The 16,009-nt window shown below is 45.8% G+C and overlaps 1 protein-coding gene across 3 annotated transcripts in view; it reads left to right on the top strand.

The window, feature by feature from the left end:
* Positions 1–2,276: 2,276 nt before the first annotated feature.
* Positions 2,277–16,009, top strand: part of SLC9A8 (solute carrier family 9 member A8) — a 64,702-nt gene continuing 50,969 nt past the window's right edge. For 2 of the 3 annotated variants that reach the window (XM_081916918.1, XM_081916916.1), the window contains exons 1-2: positions 2,277–2,338; positions 13,124–13,302. In XM_081916918.1, the coding sequence (XP_081773044.1) occupies positions 2,307–2,338; positions 13,124–13,302 (211 nt within the window). In that variant the 5' untranslated portion in view covers positions 2,277–2,306. Of the gene's footprint in view, positions 2,339–2,378; positions 2,491–13,123; positions 13,303–16,009 lie in introns of those variants that run through there. The other variant, XM_081916917.1, reaches the window with a different exon arrangement.

Here is a 16,009-nt window from a genome sequence, read left to right as displayed (position 1 = left end):
CCTGGAGATGCTGGGAATTGAACCTGAGACATCATGTATGCAAAACCAATGTTCTACCACTGAGCTATGGCTCGTTAAACTAGTCTAGAGGATCATTTTGTTCAGTAGAATATTCAAGTCACTTGGGAACTTATGTGACTTTCTCTGACCTGATTGGCGTGATGCCTGAAGGGAGGTCGCTGAATGGATGGGAAAGAGACAAAAGAGATATGCAGTTGTTCCCACCCACGTAGCTGGAAAATTCACACCATCTGAAGGCGGGGGATTGTACTACACGAGAACAGTTCCCACGATGCTGGTTTTGTCTGTGCAAGAAGGGCAGAAGCTGGAGTGAGAACATTGGGGATGTTGGGAGTTGTAGTCTAACAATATCTGGAGGGCACGAAATTGGCCACCTCTGTCCTATAGGAGACCAGCTATATAATGTACATCACAAGCATATGTATGTCACCAAACCTCAGTTCTTTAAAATGAAATGCCATTTCAGGAGGTGGAAACTTAGAGTGAAGGGGCTGGGAGGGGTGGCCTTACACTTTTCTCTCTTTCTACTTCCCTGCTTTAAATTCCCCCTTCCCAAGGTAGCACCAGGGCTCAGTTACATCTGTCTGCACTAGCATGTAGTGAGCTCCTCAGAGCAACCTGTAAAGGCTGGTATACAGCATAATCCTATACCTGTCTACCCAGAAGTAACTCCTGTTAGATAAAAATGGGGCTTACTGCAACCAAATGCAGGATAGAAGCCTTGTATATCATTTACAAAAAATTGATGAGTCTTTTATTCTATAGCTTTTAGAGAAGGCCATGTTGGGGTCTGTTTGTGGCTTGTCGGGCTTCCTGTTCATTCCAGAAAGCTGTTCCTTCCCACTTTGTGGTGACATGCTTGAAAACCAGCATCTTGCATGCAAAGACTTTCCCTTGTAAAGGGGGTTAACAGAGCTCTGGGACACAGACAGCACATGCAACTTCCTTAGCCTGCGCCTAAAAATATGGATGCTCACCACTTTTGAAAATGCAACCTGTTAAGTCTTTCGATCCAACAAAGTTCAAATCAAATGTCCTATAACCAGGCTCACGAGAAACTTACAGAAACACCCAAAAGAATCTCCTGCTTTTTCTGTAGTTTGCTTGCATCAAATAAAAATTTATGCCCGGCTGATCAAATACCTGCAGCGTGGGTTTTGAAAAATGAGGAAATATCCAATATGCTTCTACATACAAGGAGAGCGGAAGTTACCAGCGAGACCTATGTCCCAGAATCAGCTCTACCAACCTACCGCATATTTGCTGCTAGCAAAACCTGTGAGAAAGTCACGTCTCAAGCACATCACCACAAAACCACACGGAGTGAAGCAATGTCTTCTTTAGCATGAAGAAGGGGGCCCTGACAAGCCACAGGCTCCATTGCAAACCACTTTTCAAATTACAGAATAACCACCATATCCAACGATTACTTGCTCAGTCATCATATAGAGCGAGCGAGCAGGGCTGTGAAGCCTGGGTGTCTTACTAAGTTTGTGAGGGTCTTCCTGGCTCTCACTGCTGGGCAAAGAACTCAAATTCCCAGCTGAGTTTCAGCCAAAGTCATAAATCTGATTGGTGCACAGCAGGAAAGGCACAGGTACCTAGGAAGTACAGATACATGGCTAAATGCAACCTAAGACAGTGATCCAGCTAGTGACAGGCCTCCCTCAGACAGCTGCTTCAGGATATCATGGTCGATGCTGTTTAGCGATTGTACTTATTATTAATGTATTTTTTCACTGTCAGGGAAGCATGAGGTCCTTAGATGAGGCCCATGAGATATTTTATCGCCTTATGCCCCAAAATATTTTGAATGCCATTGGAAAAGATGTATGGGTTGATGGGGAGAGAGTGCCATTTTGTGGCTCCTTTAGGGTGGCTGTGCTCTACTTCTCAAGAGGACAGTCATGTGTCATAAGTCATTCTGACGAAGATGGAAAGGGCTACTTTTTCCTATCATTAAAAGTGTATTGTATGTACTGCATGTATGCAACGCAGTCGTGGGCGTGGCCAGGAATTTTTTAATATATATTTTTAGAGGATGGCAGTCCCAGCTGATAAGCTGAACAGAAGCGCTACGAAAGGATAAGGGACCAGGGCGGGACGAGGAATGTCCGCGTCACCCATTCCTGGGAATCCACACGCAACTCCTTGTCTCGTTATCGTTTCCTAGCACAGCGGAACAGGGCGACACGTTTCGGAAGAGCGGCTGTGACATCGAGCGCCGACCACGCGCCGGTGACGCCGCTGCCTCACTCGCTCGATACTCACCCCGCCCTTTTGCCATGGAAACGCCTCGTCCGGAGCCCAGAGAGGCGTAAGCGAGAACCCGGAAGTGTGCCGCGGCCGGTTTAGCCCCGGCTCTCTATGGTGGCGGGGTGAGGGTGGGGGTGTGCGGTGAGGTAATAGTTTTCCCTCCCCAGTTAAGATCCGGGAGGGAGAAGAAAGCGAGGAAATGGCGGAAATGGAGTGAGTGGGTTCTCCTTGCGGAGGGGGAGGGGGAAAGCGCGCCCCGTGAGGGAGGCTGGCAGGCGCGTCCGCGGGGAAATCCCCGGCAGGCCTGAGGCGGGAGGAATGGAGGCCCCGGTTGCCAGGGCGATGCGGGCGAGAGGGAACGTGGGAAGGCGAGGCCGGGCCGGGCCAGGCAGGCGCTGAACGGGGCAGAGGGGAAAAGAGCCACGGCAGGCGCTGCCCTGCCCCTCAGCGGGTGCCCTCATGGACCTGCTCGCCCCAGGGGCACGCGCCTCTGAGCATGTGCAGAGCGCCTTGGGGTCAAAATCCCCCCCCCCACCCCGGGGGACGTGCGGTTCGCACCCTTGTTTTCGTCTGCCTCTGCCCCCTGTCCTGAACCAGCCGCGTTTGCCAGTTTGCCAGGATGTTGGGCTACAAGCCAGGAAGCCAGGGTTCAAATCCTTGGTCCGTCTGAAATATACATTGGGTGACCTGGGGATAATCCCTGGCCAGGTTCACACATAGGCTATTTGCCCTAACTGGGGGATCATCCGGACTGCTGTTCGTGCCGCAGTTTCTAGGCACAGCTTGTAGGCAAGGGGTCAGAGTGGGTTTCTTTTCTTGACTCTCCACTTTCTCTAGGAAAACTCAGGGCTCATCCAGACTTCCTTTTGTGCTGCGTTTCTATACACAGGCCAGCTTTAAAGAGCCGTATCTTGAGTGCTTTTTTGTTTTGTTTTTTGCCTCGGTGCGTGAGAAAACCTGCTCCATACCACAGAATGGGAGGAAACTCTCATCCTCAGTTTTTTTTATGAGGAAAGCAATAGGACAAAAACAGAACCACCATTTGCACCCGTGCGCTGACCTGTGCCTAGAAATTGTGGCAGAAACAGAAGTGTGTATGCTGTGGTTTGGTATGAACTCATGTGGGTTACCACAGTGAAGATTGTGGCTGCTGGACATTCTGCTGCCACGCTATGCAAGGCTAAACCATGGTTTGGCATAGTGTTGCATCCTGAACTCAGGCTTATGATTTGTATCTCTCAGACAAACCATGCATAGTATGCTGAGAACTGCCTTTGGTTACAGCTTGAGATTTGTCTGGAGTAAGACAAGCAACAAGGCAAGGTTCAGACATATATCTAAGCCACATCATGGTTTAGTCCTGAGTAGCTCAGCAGCAGTAGAACCAGAGGAGGAGCAGGGCCTGGATTTTGACTCCAGGAACCTGCTTATTTGTGTGAAAACATGGTTTGGCCTGGGGTTATGTCTGAACCAGTTTATAGTATCAGCCTAGTTTACTTTACAGAGGTGTTCTGGGGATGGAAAATTGGGGAGGTAGGGGAGAATTGTACAGGCCACATTGAGCACCTTGGAGATAAAAATGTAAAATAAATCAACATTAGATTGCTATCCCATCCTTTGGAATTTATGGCAGCATACAAAGTCCTCTGTTCCCTTTATCTGTTGTCCAAATGTAAAATCTACCTTGGGCAGTATGTTCCCATGCATTTAAGAGATGCCTTTTATTCTTCTGTTGACAACCTGAATGCTTGCACACAAATAGCTCATAAAAGTGCTTTTAAGTGTTGCATGTGAATACACACCTGAGTCAGCATATAGGGGCCCTGAGGGTATTATCAGCTGTTCCAGATGCTGGTACATGTCATTTGAGAAATCAAATCACTTATGCCAGATAAGCTGATCCACAATCAAGGACATGTTTCTCCTCTTCACTTCCTCCTGTGCATGGATTTATCTGGAGTTCTTTTCTATAATAGCTTAGTATCTCAGGGTGGGTGCAAATAATATACCTAGCTAACCACTTCCAGTCAGCACTTTGCTTTCAGCTAAGATTTGCAAGTATATGAGAATTGGGGTGATTAAGTGAGATAATTAAGTGTGGATGCCTGTCACTTCTCCCTTCCCAACAAATCAAACCACCTACAGAATTTTAGAAATCAGAGTTGGTTGTGCTGCATGTAGTCAGCTGCAGCCCCTGAGTATGATCAGCACATGGCATGTCTACCAGTACTTGCCAAGTTGCTAGGCTGAAAAAGAGCTATTACTGCCTTGCTGTATACTTCTTTTCAGCCTCAGCAAAGCCCCTAGAATTGGTTTGGGGCTATCTTAGACTGGAAGGGAGAGGATGTTTGTTAGCTTCCTTCCTGTTTAATCAAATCATCTGCTCAAAGGGATGGGCACATTAGGTAAATTGCAGGATGGCGCAACATATTTACAGGGAGAACTGGCTGCTGACTGAAGGAATATTGAGCCAGAGAACCTATCAAAACATAAGAAAAGCCCTGGTGGATCAGGCCAAAGCCTCATTATAATCCCACATCCTCTACTCACAGTGATTCCTAGCAAGTAATAGTCAGAGGTGTACTGCCTTCAACATTATAATAATAATAATAATAATTTATTATTTATACCCCGCTCATCTGGCTGAGTTTCCCCAGCCACTCTGGGCGGCTCCCAATCAGTGTTAAAAACAGTACAGCATTAGAGAAAGAACATAGCCATTGTGGCTTGATAGCCTTGTCTTCTGTTAATTTGTGTAATCTTTGAAAGTAATCCAAGCTGATGGTCACTAGTACATCTTGTGCCAAGTAAAGGACCCCTGACCATTAGGTCCAGTTGTGACCGACTCTGGGCTTGCGGCGCTCATCTTGCTTTATTTGCCGAGGGAGCCGGCGTACAGCTTCCGGGTCATGTGGCCAGTATGACTAGGCTGCTTCTGGCAAACCAGAGCAGCGCACGGAAACGCCGTTTACCTTCCCACTGAAGCGGTACCTATTTATCTACTTGCACTTTTTTGGCATGCTTTCAAACTGCTAGGTTGGCAGGAGCAGGGACCAAGCAACGGGAGCTCACCCCATTGCGGGGATTCGAACCGCCGACCTTCTGATCGGCAAGTCCTAGGCTCTGTGGTTTAACCCACAGCGCCACCCGCGTCCTCTTGTGCCAAGTAGCTGTAAGAAAAGTGAAGGGGGGTAGCAAGTTGACTTGTTTTTCCTTCTCTCCGCCCCCCAGCAAAATACTGCTGCTCCCCACTTGAATTTCTTTATGTTGACACACTTTTTGCTAGAGGTTTTTGAGGTTAGTTAGGATGAGGGACAACAACTTGTGGACCTAGTTCACACACTGATGCACTTCACAACTGTTTCACAAAGAAGTGGTTAAGGGAACAATCCTGTATACAGTTGGTGGTATAAATTGAGCCGGAATAAAGTACAGTGGTACCTCTGGTTACGAACACTTCAGGTTACAAACGCTTCAGGTTACGAGCTCCGCTAACCCGGAAGTAGCTGCTCCTGGTTGTGAACTTTGCCCCAGGATGCGAATGGAAATCGCACGCCAGAGGCGCGTGCGCAGCAGGAGTCCCCATTAGCGAAAGCGTGCCTCAGGATGAGAACAGTTTCAGCTTAAGAACAGACTTCCAGAACGAATTAAGTTCGTAACCAGAGGTGCCACTGCACACCAGATCCAAGCTCCATTCAGGAGCAGGGCTGTTGCTGGCTGAGCTGGCCTACGTCTGGCAGATGGAAAACAAGCCTATAAAATAGTGTTTGAGTTTACTCCACTCTTTTTGTTGGCTTAACTGGGTTTCTGGCTTAACTGGGCGCTGGGTTGCCATGCCATGTGACTAAATTAAACAGGCATAGGATTCAGCCTGTCACCCCTCTTTGGTCCCACCCGTGTCACATTCCCAAGCAGTACTTCTTTTTCAGCCATGGCTCAGCAAACTGGATGATAGGTAAATTAAGGCGGCGTAGTCCAGAAATCCACTCTATCCCCTATCTCTCATCTTTACATTAGAGGTTCCTTTGCATGTAGTGTGCAAGTTTAAGAAAGAAAAAGAAAAAATAACTTAAAAAAAAAATATGGTGTGTAACATTCTTTTATTAAGAGTCTTTGAAGGTATTCACAGTAAAGGACTTAGGTAAATAGCTGTCAAATATCAAACAGCAGTAAGGATTTTATATAAATGATACGATTTACATAAGTGTAGAAAAAAGAAAGAGACCAGAGCACCATCACCCCAAAGTTGTGTCCTTCAGGTTGTGGCTGGAGGGGTGAGCAAAGCCATTACTAAGAATCTTTGGGGAAAGTGTGGACATCTCATAAGAGTTTGTTGGTATATGGCAGGTTGGCATATGAGTTTGGGCAAGAAAAAGAGGAGGAAGCGGCAGATTAGAGGCTTGATAGTTTAGCAGAAAGGTACAAATGTAGAATTTGAATGTATGCCAAGCTTTGGAGATTCTCCCTGCCCCACATGCCACCCTTAGCATGTGCCCGTCCCCCACCACTCCAGCAAAGCTTCACCAAGCTGCCAGAATAATGCTTCACCTGATGTGATGTGGGCACCATAAATCATTCTGAATTTTCTTTGAATGTGGGCCTAGGGATGCCTCAGGGCTCTGCTTGCAAACCTCAGAGAAGTCTTGTGTGAGATCAGTTTTTTAAATTTATTTTTAGTTATGCATTTTCCAGCATACAATATACATACCTTTTCCCATCCTATCAGATCTAATACAGAATTCCCAACCTATCTTTTATTGACATCCTATTACAGATTCCTTAGTTTGCTACATCTCCATGGGTTATCTATTCTTTTCTCCTTCCATTCACGATCCTTTATTTTGCCTGCTGCTAATCACAGATTTATCCCTGCTTGTAGATTTATCTTAGTATCACTTCATTTTAAATACCCTTCAAATTGTTCCCACTTGCTTGTCACTATCTTTCCATCTATATTTCTTATTTTGGCCATCATACTTGCTAGTTCGACATATTCTATTAGTTTAAGCAGCCATTGATTCTTTGCTGGGATAGCCTTCTCGTACAGTACATTTTTGCGTACAGTATTATTGCGGCTGCTGTTGCATTAAGAAGTACAGTATTTTTTGCCCCATAGGACCCACCGCCCCATAGGCCGCACCTAGACGCACCTAGATTTTTTTGGGGGGAAATAAAGATTTTTTAAAAATCTCCGCAGCACCCCCATGCTTCGGGCTGCAGGCTGCCGCCCCAAGCCTTGCACGCCCGGCGGAACCTCCTGCCCGGCGCGCAGGGCTTGCGGATAGCTGCCTGGAGAGCGAGAGGGGTCAGTGCACACCGACACCTCTCGCTTTCCAGGCTTCAGCAAAAGCCTGCGTTTGTCCCCACAAATCTGCATTGCCACCACATGTGAATTAAGGAGCCCTCTGTATCTGAACATTTCCAACATAAACTTGATCCTCTTTTGTACATTTTTTTACTCTGTCCAAACCCCACTCATCCTGGTGGCTCTTCCTCTAAGATTGATACCTTAGTTTTACAGTCACCATTGACCCATTGCTTAATGACATTGCATTTTTATATCATTTCCTCTATTTTCTGATGTTCAGATTGCGAGTATTGTTCCTTAAGTAACCAAAGCAGTACTATGCCTGCACAAGAGGGTTTGGAGGAACCCCAAAGTGAGCTGAAGTACATTTTTTTTAAAGGAAGAGAAATTATAAAGGGGGGAACCTCCAACATACCCCAGTGAGTTTTAGGTGTGCTAAAATTCTGACTGACTATTGGGGGTAAAATGCCCTGGAAAAGCAGTGGTGGGGAAGGAGAAATGGAACAGAGCGGCTAGAATCTGAACAGCAGCATCTCACTGCAGCATTTTGAAGCAGGTCATCTTTTATTAGTATTCTTCAAAAAACAGCACTACATGTATTTTATTAAACATGAGCATTCTTTGTAAATATAGCAAAATAGCCTGAAATAGCAAGAGTAGGCCAGAGTTCCCAGTCTTCAGAAGCAGGCTTTCAAACTGTAGAGATAATAAAAAAGGGAACAGCAGCTTTCTTTGCTTATTATTTATGGTTTATTTTATTTTCTCACTCTTATGTTTATCCTGACTTTCTTGCCAGAGAAGCCCAGGGCAGCAGACAATACAAAACAATACAAAACAAAAGCAATGCAAACAGTATCAAAAGAATTAAAAACATTTAAACATGAGTAAGGTATCCTCCGGGATGCGGGTGGCACTGTGGTCTAAACCACTGATAGGGCTTGCCAATCGGAAGGTCGGTGGTTCGAATCCCCGCGACGGGGTGAGATCCCGTTGCTCTGTTCCAGCTCCTGCCAACCTAGCAGTTCGAAAGCATGTCAAGTGCAAGTAGATAAATAGGTACTGCTCTGGCGGGAAGGTAAGCGGCGTTTCCGTGTGCAGCTCTGGTTTCGCCAGAAGCAGCTTAGTCGTGCTGGCCGCATGACCCGCAAAAACTGTCTGTGGACAAACGTCAGCTCCCTCAGTCAGTAAAGTCCTTTACCTTTACCTTTACTAGGTATCCTCCTTTGAATGTGGGCCCTTATATTACCCAAACAGTATAAAACACATGAAAGGAGGTATCAGCAGGCTTTGGGGAACGCCTCTCCAAGCTAGCAGAAGCACAAACTATATTTTAAAAATAAGCAACCCCCCCAAAAAAAGACTTGGACATTTTTTATACTAAAAGTGGCAGTTTAACTCTTAGGCAAGCATGCTGTGCAACCTAAACCTACTTCTTTGTTTCCTTAACTTATTTGGTGGGTTTTTCTCTGAGAAAAACTTGTGACATGCTGAGGTTTTGCATATAGTGGCTCAAGATATGACACCATAATTCCTGTTGTGAAATAAATTCACTTTGCCCTTTGCCCATCCCTGCTCCACTACAGTGGGCACAGAATGCTGATTAACTGTTGGATAGGTGTTAATGAGAAATAGGTGGGAGAAGAAGAGTGAAATAGCATATACTGGAAAAAGGGCATGTTTGGCTTTGTACAGAAGTGCAATGTACTGCAACATTTTATTGCAGGTCCCAGTTTTTTCACCTTTTCTAGATAAAAGCTTATGATATCCTGCAGTCCATGTCCTCTTTAAATATAGTACCGAATGCTAGAGTCCATTTGTCATCATGGGCTACTATTTGTTTTTGCCATGTGCATGACAATATACCAAATACTCCTGTCTTGTTGAATACTTGAATATATGACTGCACCATAATAATTCAACATGTATTTCCCCCTTCAGACTGATGGGTTTTTGCAGGTATATTCTGCAACATGCCATCAATTTAATAATATTGCATTAGTGATAGATTTACACTGGACTGTTCACAAACCATTCCACTTTATTGCTTGTTCTGCAATAATTCCCCAAGGTTATGTTATTGCCATTTGGAGGGGCATTATTGTACTATAGTGCAATAAAAGTGGAACAAAAAGTTACAGGATTTCAACAGGAAAGTATGGAGCATGCACTGCTTTGGAAACAAAGCAGAATGTCCACCCCAAAACATTTGCTGGCCCAAAGCAGTATTGAAAGAGGAATCATATATAACCTCCCCAATACCATCATAAACACAAAACAACATTGATGTAGCATTAAAAAGGATGTTTTGAGGAGCCCATTGTGTCTAGCAATAATTGCCCATTATTTCCATCTTGGCAAGAACTCGTATATGTCTTCTCACTCCCCTTTATCTTCTGCTTCCTTGAGAACACCTCAGGTTCTCTTGGGGTCTTTCTGTGTTGTTTAGGTAGCACAAGACCACCCACCCCTCCCAGTCATCATTATCCACATCCGGCCCCCCGCCTGCCTCATCATCCAAGACTGTCATATTCTCAATTTCCCACCAACTTGGCCTAGCTCAGTGGTATCTAAACTTTTTTCAAAGAGGGCCAGCCAAAGGGCCAACCAAAGTTGTTGAGCTTTTTTAGGGTTAAAGTTGTTGAGGGTTTTTTAGGATTTTACCCCAGGAAATAAACTGCCATAGGGGCCGGAAACGGACTTTGGACATGCCTGGCCTAGCTGCTTTTAACTCACACTTGAGAAGGCCTCTGACATTCTCAGCGGGCTTAGAGATTGATTGATTGATTTCCTTTCTTAAATTTTTATATTGCCCTTCATCCGAAGATCTCAGGGCGGCTCACAGCATAAAAATACAGAAGAAAACCACAGAGTACCGTATTTTTCGCCCTATAGGACGCACCGTTCCATAAGGCACACCTAGTTTTTTTGGGGGGGGGGAAATAAAGGGAAAGAAATTATTTTCCCCCCAGGCGCGGGGCTGGGGCGTGGGACGCCCGAGCTTCCCCCAACCCCAGCCCCCAAACAGGCAGCTCTCTGCAAGCCGTGGGAGCCCAGCGCTGGCTCCCGCTGCTTGTGGAGAGGTCCGCAAAGCCTGGAGAGCGAGAGGGGTCGGTGCGCACCGATCCCTCTCGCTCTCCAGGCTTCAGCGAAAGCCTGCATTCGCCCCATAGGACATACACACATCCCCCCTTCATATTTGGAGGGGGGAAAGTGCGTCCTATAGGGCGAAAAATACGGTACATAATAAAAACAAAACAAGCCAATAACCTCCTCCTTTTCACAAAAGGACAAAGACTGTTAATCAGCCAAAGGCCTGGTTGAAGAGGAAGGCTTTTGCCTGGCACCTAAAGATGTGTAATGAAGATGCCAGATAGGCATCCTTGGGGAGGCATTCCACAAGCAGGGAGCCATTTCAGAAAAGGCCCGTTCCCATGGCCCGTTCTTGTGTTGCCAGCCTCCCATGGAGGAGGAACATGAAGAAGGGCCTTAGAGGATGATTGCACAGTTTATACGGGGGAGCTGGTTTATACGGGGAGAGGTGATCTTTGATTTATTGTTGTCCTGAGCTATTTAAGATACTGGTTGCATGAAGGTACCCTAAGGCATCTACCCTCTCTTACGAGGTTTAAGTCCAAGGATCAACGTGGTTGTCTCTTCCCTCTCAAAGAAGTAGAACAAGAGTGCCAAGCAAAGTGCATAGCTGCTCATTCATCACAATACTGCCATGTAATTGAAGCATTCTGGGATATCCCTACCACTAATACTCCTGCTTGCTTTCTTCTGTAACCTGCTTTCTGCAAATTGTGGGTGGGTTTTTTTTTTGCATCACATTGGGAAGATTTACATCCAAGGCTGGCAGATAAAACATCAGATACAGGGGTTTTTTGGTGTGTTTTAAAATGTCCTTGCTGCTTTTCCTTTCTAAATGCTGACATGGTCCTCAGTTGCTGGACCTTGTGCAGTTGGGCTTAAGTCTTGCTCCATAAGGCACTGAATTTCTGGAAAATCACAGGCCTCCTGGGGCCCAGCTACTTCTGCTGGCTCTTTGCCCAGTTCCACCACTCCCCTCTTTGATTTGTGAATGCCCTTTTTTGTCCCTGTATAAACTTCCTCTTGGCAGCCTTTGCTCTGTGCAGCAAAGCATTTACTGTAGCCTCTCTCCTGGCTTTTGCCTGCTCTTGTTATGTTTTGCTTTGCATCTCGCCTCAGCTGGCCCTTTCCTGATATCTCACTTTCACAAACCCTGCTAACTCCTTTTCTTCCTGCACTTACCTCCTTTTGTGGCTGCCTTTCTAGAACTGACCATATACCTTGCTGAAATACATTCTATCTCCATCAGCAGCTTTCCCCAAATCACCTCCCCACTCCTGTGAAGATCCAGCTCCTCCTCCTCTTTGTCCAAAGGGACCTGATCCTGCAGGGAACACTAGCCAATCCTTGAAAGCTGCTGACTATTCAGAGAGAGCCCTTTAAAACACCCACAAACACCCACACCCACACACCCCATCTTCCTTTGGCATCTTTAATTTGTTTTTTGTCTAGGCAGGCTCAGTGCTGCACAGCAGAAAATTTAAAGCAGCAAAACATGTCACCTTGCATACCCGAGGCAACATATACGTATATTGGAACGTGTACTTAATGAGCACTTAATTTCAGTGTAGCTTCTTACTGAATACTCTATTGTGGCATCTGACACATGTTCATTCAGAGCAGAAGTGCAGGACACTAGGGTCTCTGACAGGTGCCCACATTTTCATAATTTTGGGGGGGATAACGGGGGGAAAAAAACTTTATCCAGTGAACATTTACTGTGTACTAAATCATTGGTGGGGGTGAGAGTAATTCAGAGATAGTGCTTTGCATGTATAACATCCCAGGTTCAGTCTCTGGCATGTCTAGATAAAAGGTTCAGGTGTCTGCAGCGGACGGGGAATGACCTTTTCCTGAAAACTCGGAGATCTGCTCCTCCTCTGAAACTTCAGCAATGGACTAAATCAACAAATTGTCTATATCAGGCATCGGCAAACTTGGCCCGCCAGATGCTTTGGGACTACAACTCCCATCATCCCTGATCACTGGTCCTATTAGCCAGGGATGATGGGAGTTGTAGTCCCAAAACATCTGGAGGGCAGAGTTTGTCTATGCCTGGTCTATATCAGTGTTCTTCAACCTTGGCTCCTTGGATATTACTGGACTACAAATCCGATCCAGCTGTGCCAGTGGTCCAGGATGATGGAAGTCGCAGCCCGGCAACATATGGTATTCTCATGGTTGAAGAATACTGGTCTGTGGTCTTAGGTAACATCGCATGTTCCTAACCTTGTTTTTAGTGCATGCAGCTGAGTGTAGGTAGTTCAGTATGTGGACCAGGATTAACACCATTTTGCCATGTTTATTATATCAAGGATGGCTGAACTGAAAGCATAACTTGAAAACAAGAGTTTTTAGCTTTCAGTGAGTCATTCAGTAATGATTCCTGCTGGAGGAAAACCAGCTGAGTGTCTCCTCAGTCTGACCTGGGTGTGTTTTATCTTACAGGTTCTCAAACGCTACCCATGAAGTGCTCAATGCCACCCTCCACACCACGCTGGCGCTCACCACGAAGCTGGTGCTTCCTACACCTGCCAAGCCTATCCTTCCAGTGCAAACTGGGGTGCAAGCTCAGCAAGAGGAGCAGTCAAGCGGCATGACTATATTCTTTAGTCTTCTTGTATTAGGTGAATGTGCATCCAAGACTTTCTGATCAGTTACTCTTGGCCGCTCACGGAGCAAATGCAGGTGGACAAGTGGAAACATAGGAACATGGGTAGCCTAAACATCTCTGTTACCCAAGTCCCCTGTTTCACTGTTCACAGGCCACCCTCACTTAGACTTCATTTCCATGTTTGCTATTAGTCCCTGGTGTTATGTTTCTGATCCTTAAAAAACAAGCAAACTAGTCTGCTTCTGAGGGTCTGAAGTCAAACAATACTTGAGAAAATATCTCATAGTACTTTCTTTTCTCCTCCCCGTCCCAATCGCTAGCTTTATTTCAGTGTGGAACGTTAGTAAACTTTTTTGTTCCTTTGAGTTTTTGCATGGTTTTTGTTTGCATGCTTATTTAGTGCATATGAACTGGGCGATTCTCTATGTGGATTGTTGTATTTACACAAGCCCATGAGATATTAGGGACCTGTTAGGATGATCTGCCCTCAGAGGCTGATAGATTCGTTTAGTTTCCAAATGGCTTTGGGGAATTTTTCCAGATAATATGACTGGCTGTCTTGCTGAAGCCCTGGTTGATCTGTGGAATATATGGATGCCCCTATCCCACTTGGTGGGAGACTTGTTGGTATATACCAGTGTTGACGGCAATGAAACAAATTGGGATTCTGCTTGAATTCATGTGAGGAAAACTCCAGAAGACTGGGATGGAATGACAGTGAATGCTCATTATTGAGCCCGCTCAGTGGAAGTGAAGAAGACACACTTTGCTGCTTCCATTGCATCCTCACTGTCATGCTTTTCTGGGTACTGCAGGGCCCACAGTCATTTGTTCACTAGTATTTATGCTACCGCAGAAGAAGAATAGCTCTGTTAGCGCCAACAAATGTCTCACAAAGTAGTGAGCAAATCTTTTTGAGTTCTGAAGAGCTCTTCTTCAGGCTTGGTGCTAAGCAGAAGGGAGTGGGAGGGCTGGACAAGATGCTGCTGCCCTAAAGCAGGGACAAGAGAACCCAAAGCCCTCCAGATGTTTCTGGACTACATCTCCTAGGGTCGCCGATCATTGGCCCTGCTGGTGGGGCTAATGAGAGTTGGAGTCTTGCAACATCTGCAGGGCATGCAGAAGGCGTTTGACAAATTTAATTGCAGTAGATTGAGGTAGTATTGCCCAACTGGCATTTTCCGCTCTCCAATGTCATGTACCTTTCTGTGTTGATGGTGATAACATATTTGTACTAGGCTAGAGGAACCTGCCATAGGCCATCCATCACACCCAGTATTGTCTACTTTGGCAATGGTTCTCTAGGGTACCTGGCTGAACTTGAGCACAACACCTGCTACATGATCTTTTTAACTAGAGATACAAAGGGCTGAAAGTGGGGCTTTCTGCATGTACACCATGTGTTCTGCCACTGAGTTGTGGTCTCTTAGAGGAGTTGCAAGGCCACATTTAGCCCATGGGACAGACGTTCCCTGCCCCTGCTTTATGCAGCTCCCATGCTCGAAGGTGGTTTCCTGCTAAACACCTGTCACTTGGTGGGAATATTGGAGCGTCAGGGACTGCTGCCTTCATACCTTGCTTGTGAGCTTCATGGAGTTACCTTGTTGGCTGGGATGTTGGACTAGATGAGCTGATTCTTCAGGACTCTTGTGTTCTTACATAGCCTACCTGTGGAGATGGTCCTGTGTGCTCCACCTTGTGTGTTGGTTGGAGACCGGGAAAGGTTGGCACTTGGTGTGTGCATACTGCCGGGAATGCCGCTCTGAAACAGAGCCGTGTCAACTTCAGGTTGTTCCTTATTAATTGCAAGTGTGTGTGCGCACGCATGTCCTCTCCAGAAAAACAAAATCGTTGGACAGTTTTCTTTTAGACGTCTGCTGTAATAAGAATATGCACTTCGTGTGAGAAAGTACAGGCTTGTTTGCAATACCGTTGACATTTTTTATAAGCACAGGGAGGCAGATCCTATGGTAAAGTGCCAAGAGACTTTTTAAGCAAAGCAAAATAAGGCAATAAAATTGAGATAGTTTTTAATTCCAAATAAACGAACATTCCTTGCTTGTGCAAAACAGCCCTTTGTCTTCAGAGTAAACCGGCATCTGCCTTGCATCCAAGGCTAACTTGATGTTTAAGTAGTCATAAAAATGAAAGTTCCAAGCCAAAAGGAAAGGGCAGAAGATAATGCAACTCAAAGTCTAAACATCACAAAGAATTTAAAAGGTTGCTTTGGAGTGATGGAAGATTCTTTCCCTCCCTTTTCTAGCAAAATATACTAATATAAACTAAGATCTGGACTGTATTAAAAACTGTCCTGGAAGCAGCCGGTACTGCGAGTGCCATCTACCTGCTACTACCCACCCCTACCCCAAGTAGTGGTTTTGTGCCATTAACTGTCCAGCTACTACAACCGTAACAACAGAACCATAACTAGCTGGCACAAAATAAACACGTGAGCTGGGGAGTCCACAAAGGCTGGCTTGGTGAACTAGCCAGCCATTTTTTTTTTATGGTTGCCACCAGCCTTCTGCTCTTCACAGAATCCCCTTGAAGTGGGCAGAGGGACTAGCAGAGAGACTTTCATTTGCACTGAGGTATGAAGACGTTAAGAAGCAGCAGGAGCCTGGGATCCCTTTCAGCCCACATCTGTATTTGGGGAGCCATTTTTAATGCTTTGTTTCTATCCATCTACCTGTGACCTGGTTATGGGTTCTGAACCACCA

Source organism: Podarcis melisellensis, assembly GCF_964234715.1.
Source record: "Podarcis melisellensis genome assembly, chromosome: 6".
Taxonomy (NCBI): domain Eukaryota; kingdom Metazoa; phylum Chordata; class Lepidosauria; order Squamata; family Lacertidae; genus Podarcis; species Podarcis melisellensis.
The sequence above is the reverse complement of the archived record's forward strand: the minus strand, read 5'-3'. Positions and strand labels throughout refer to the sequence as shown.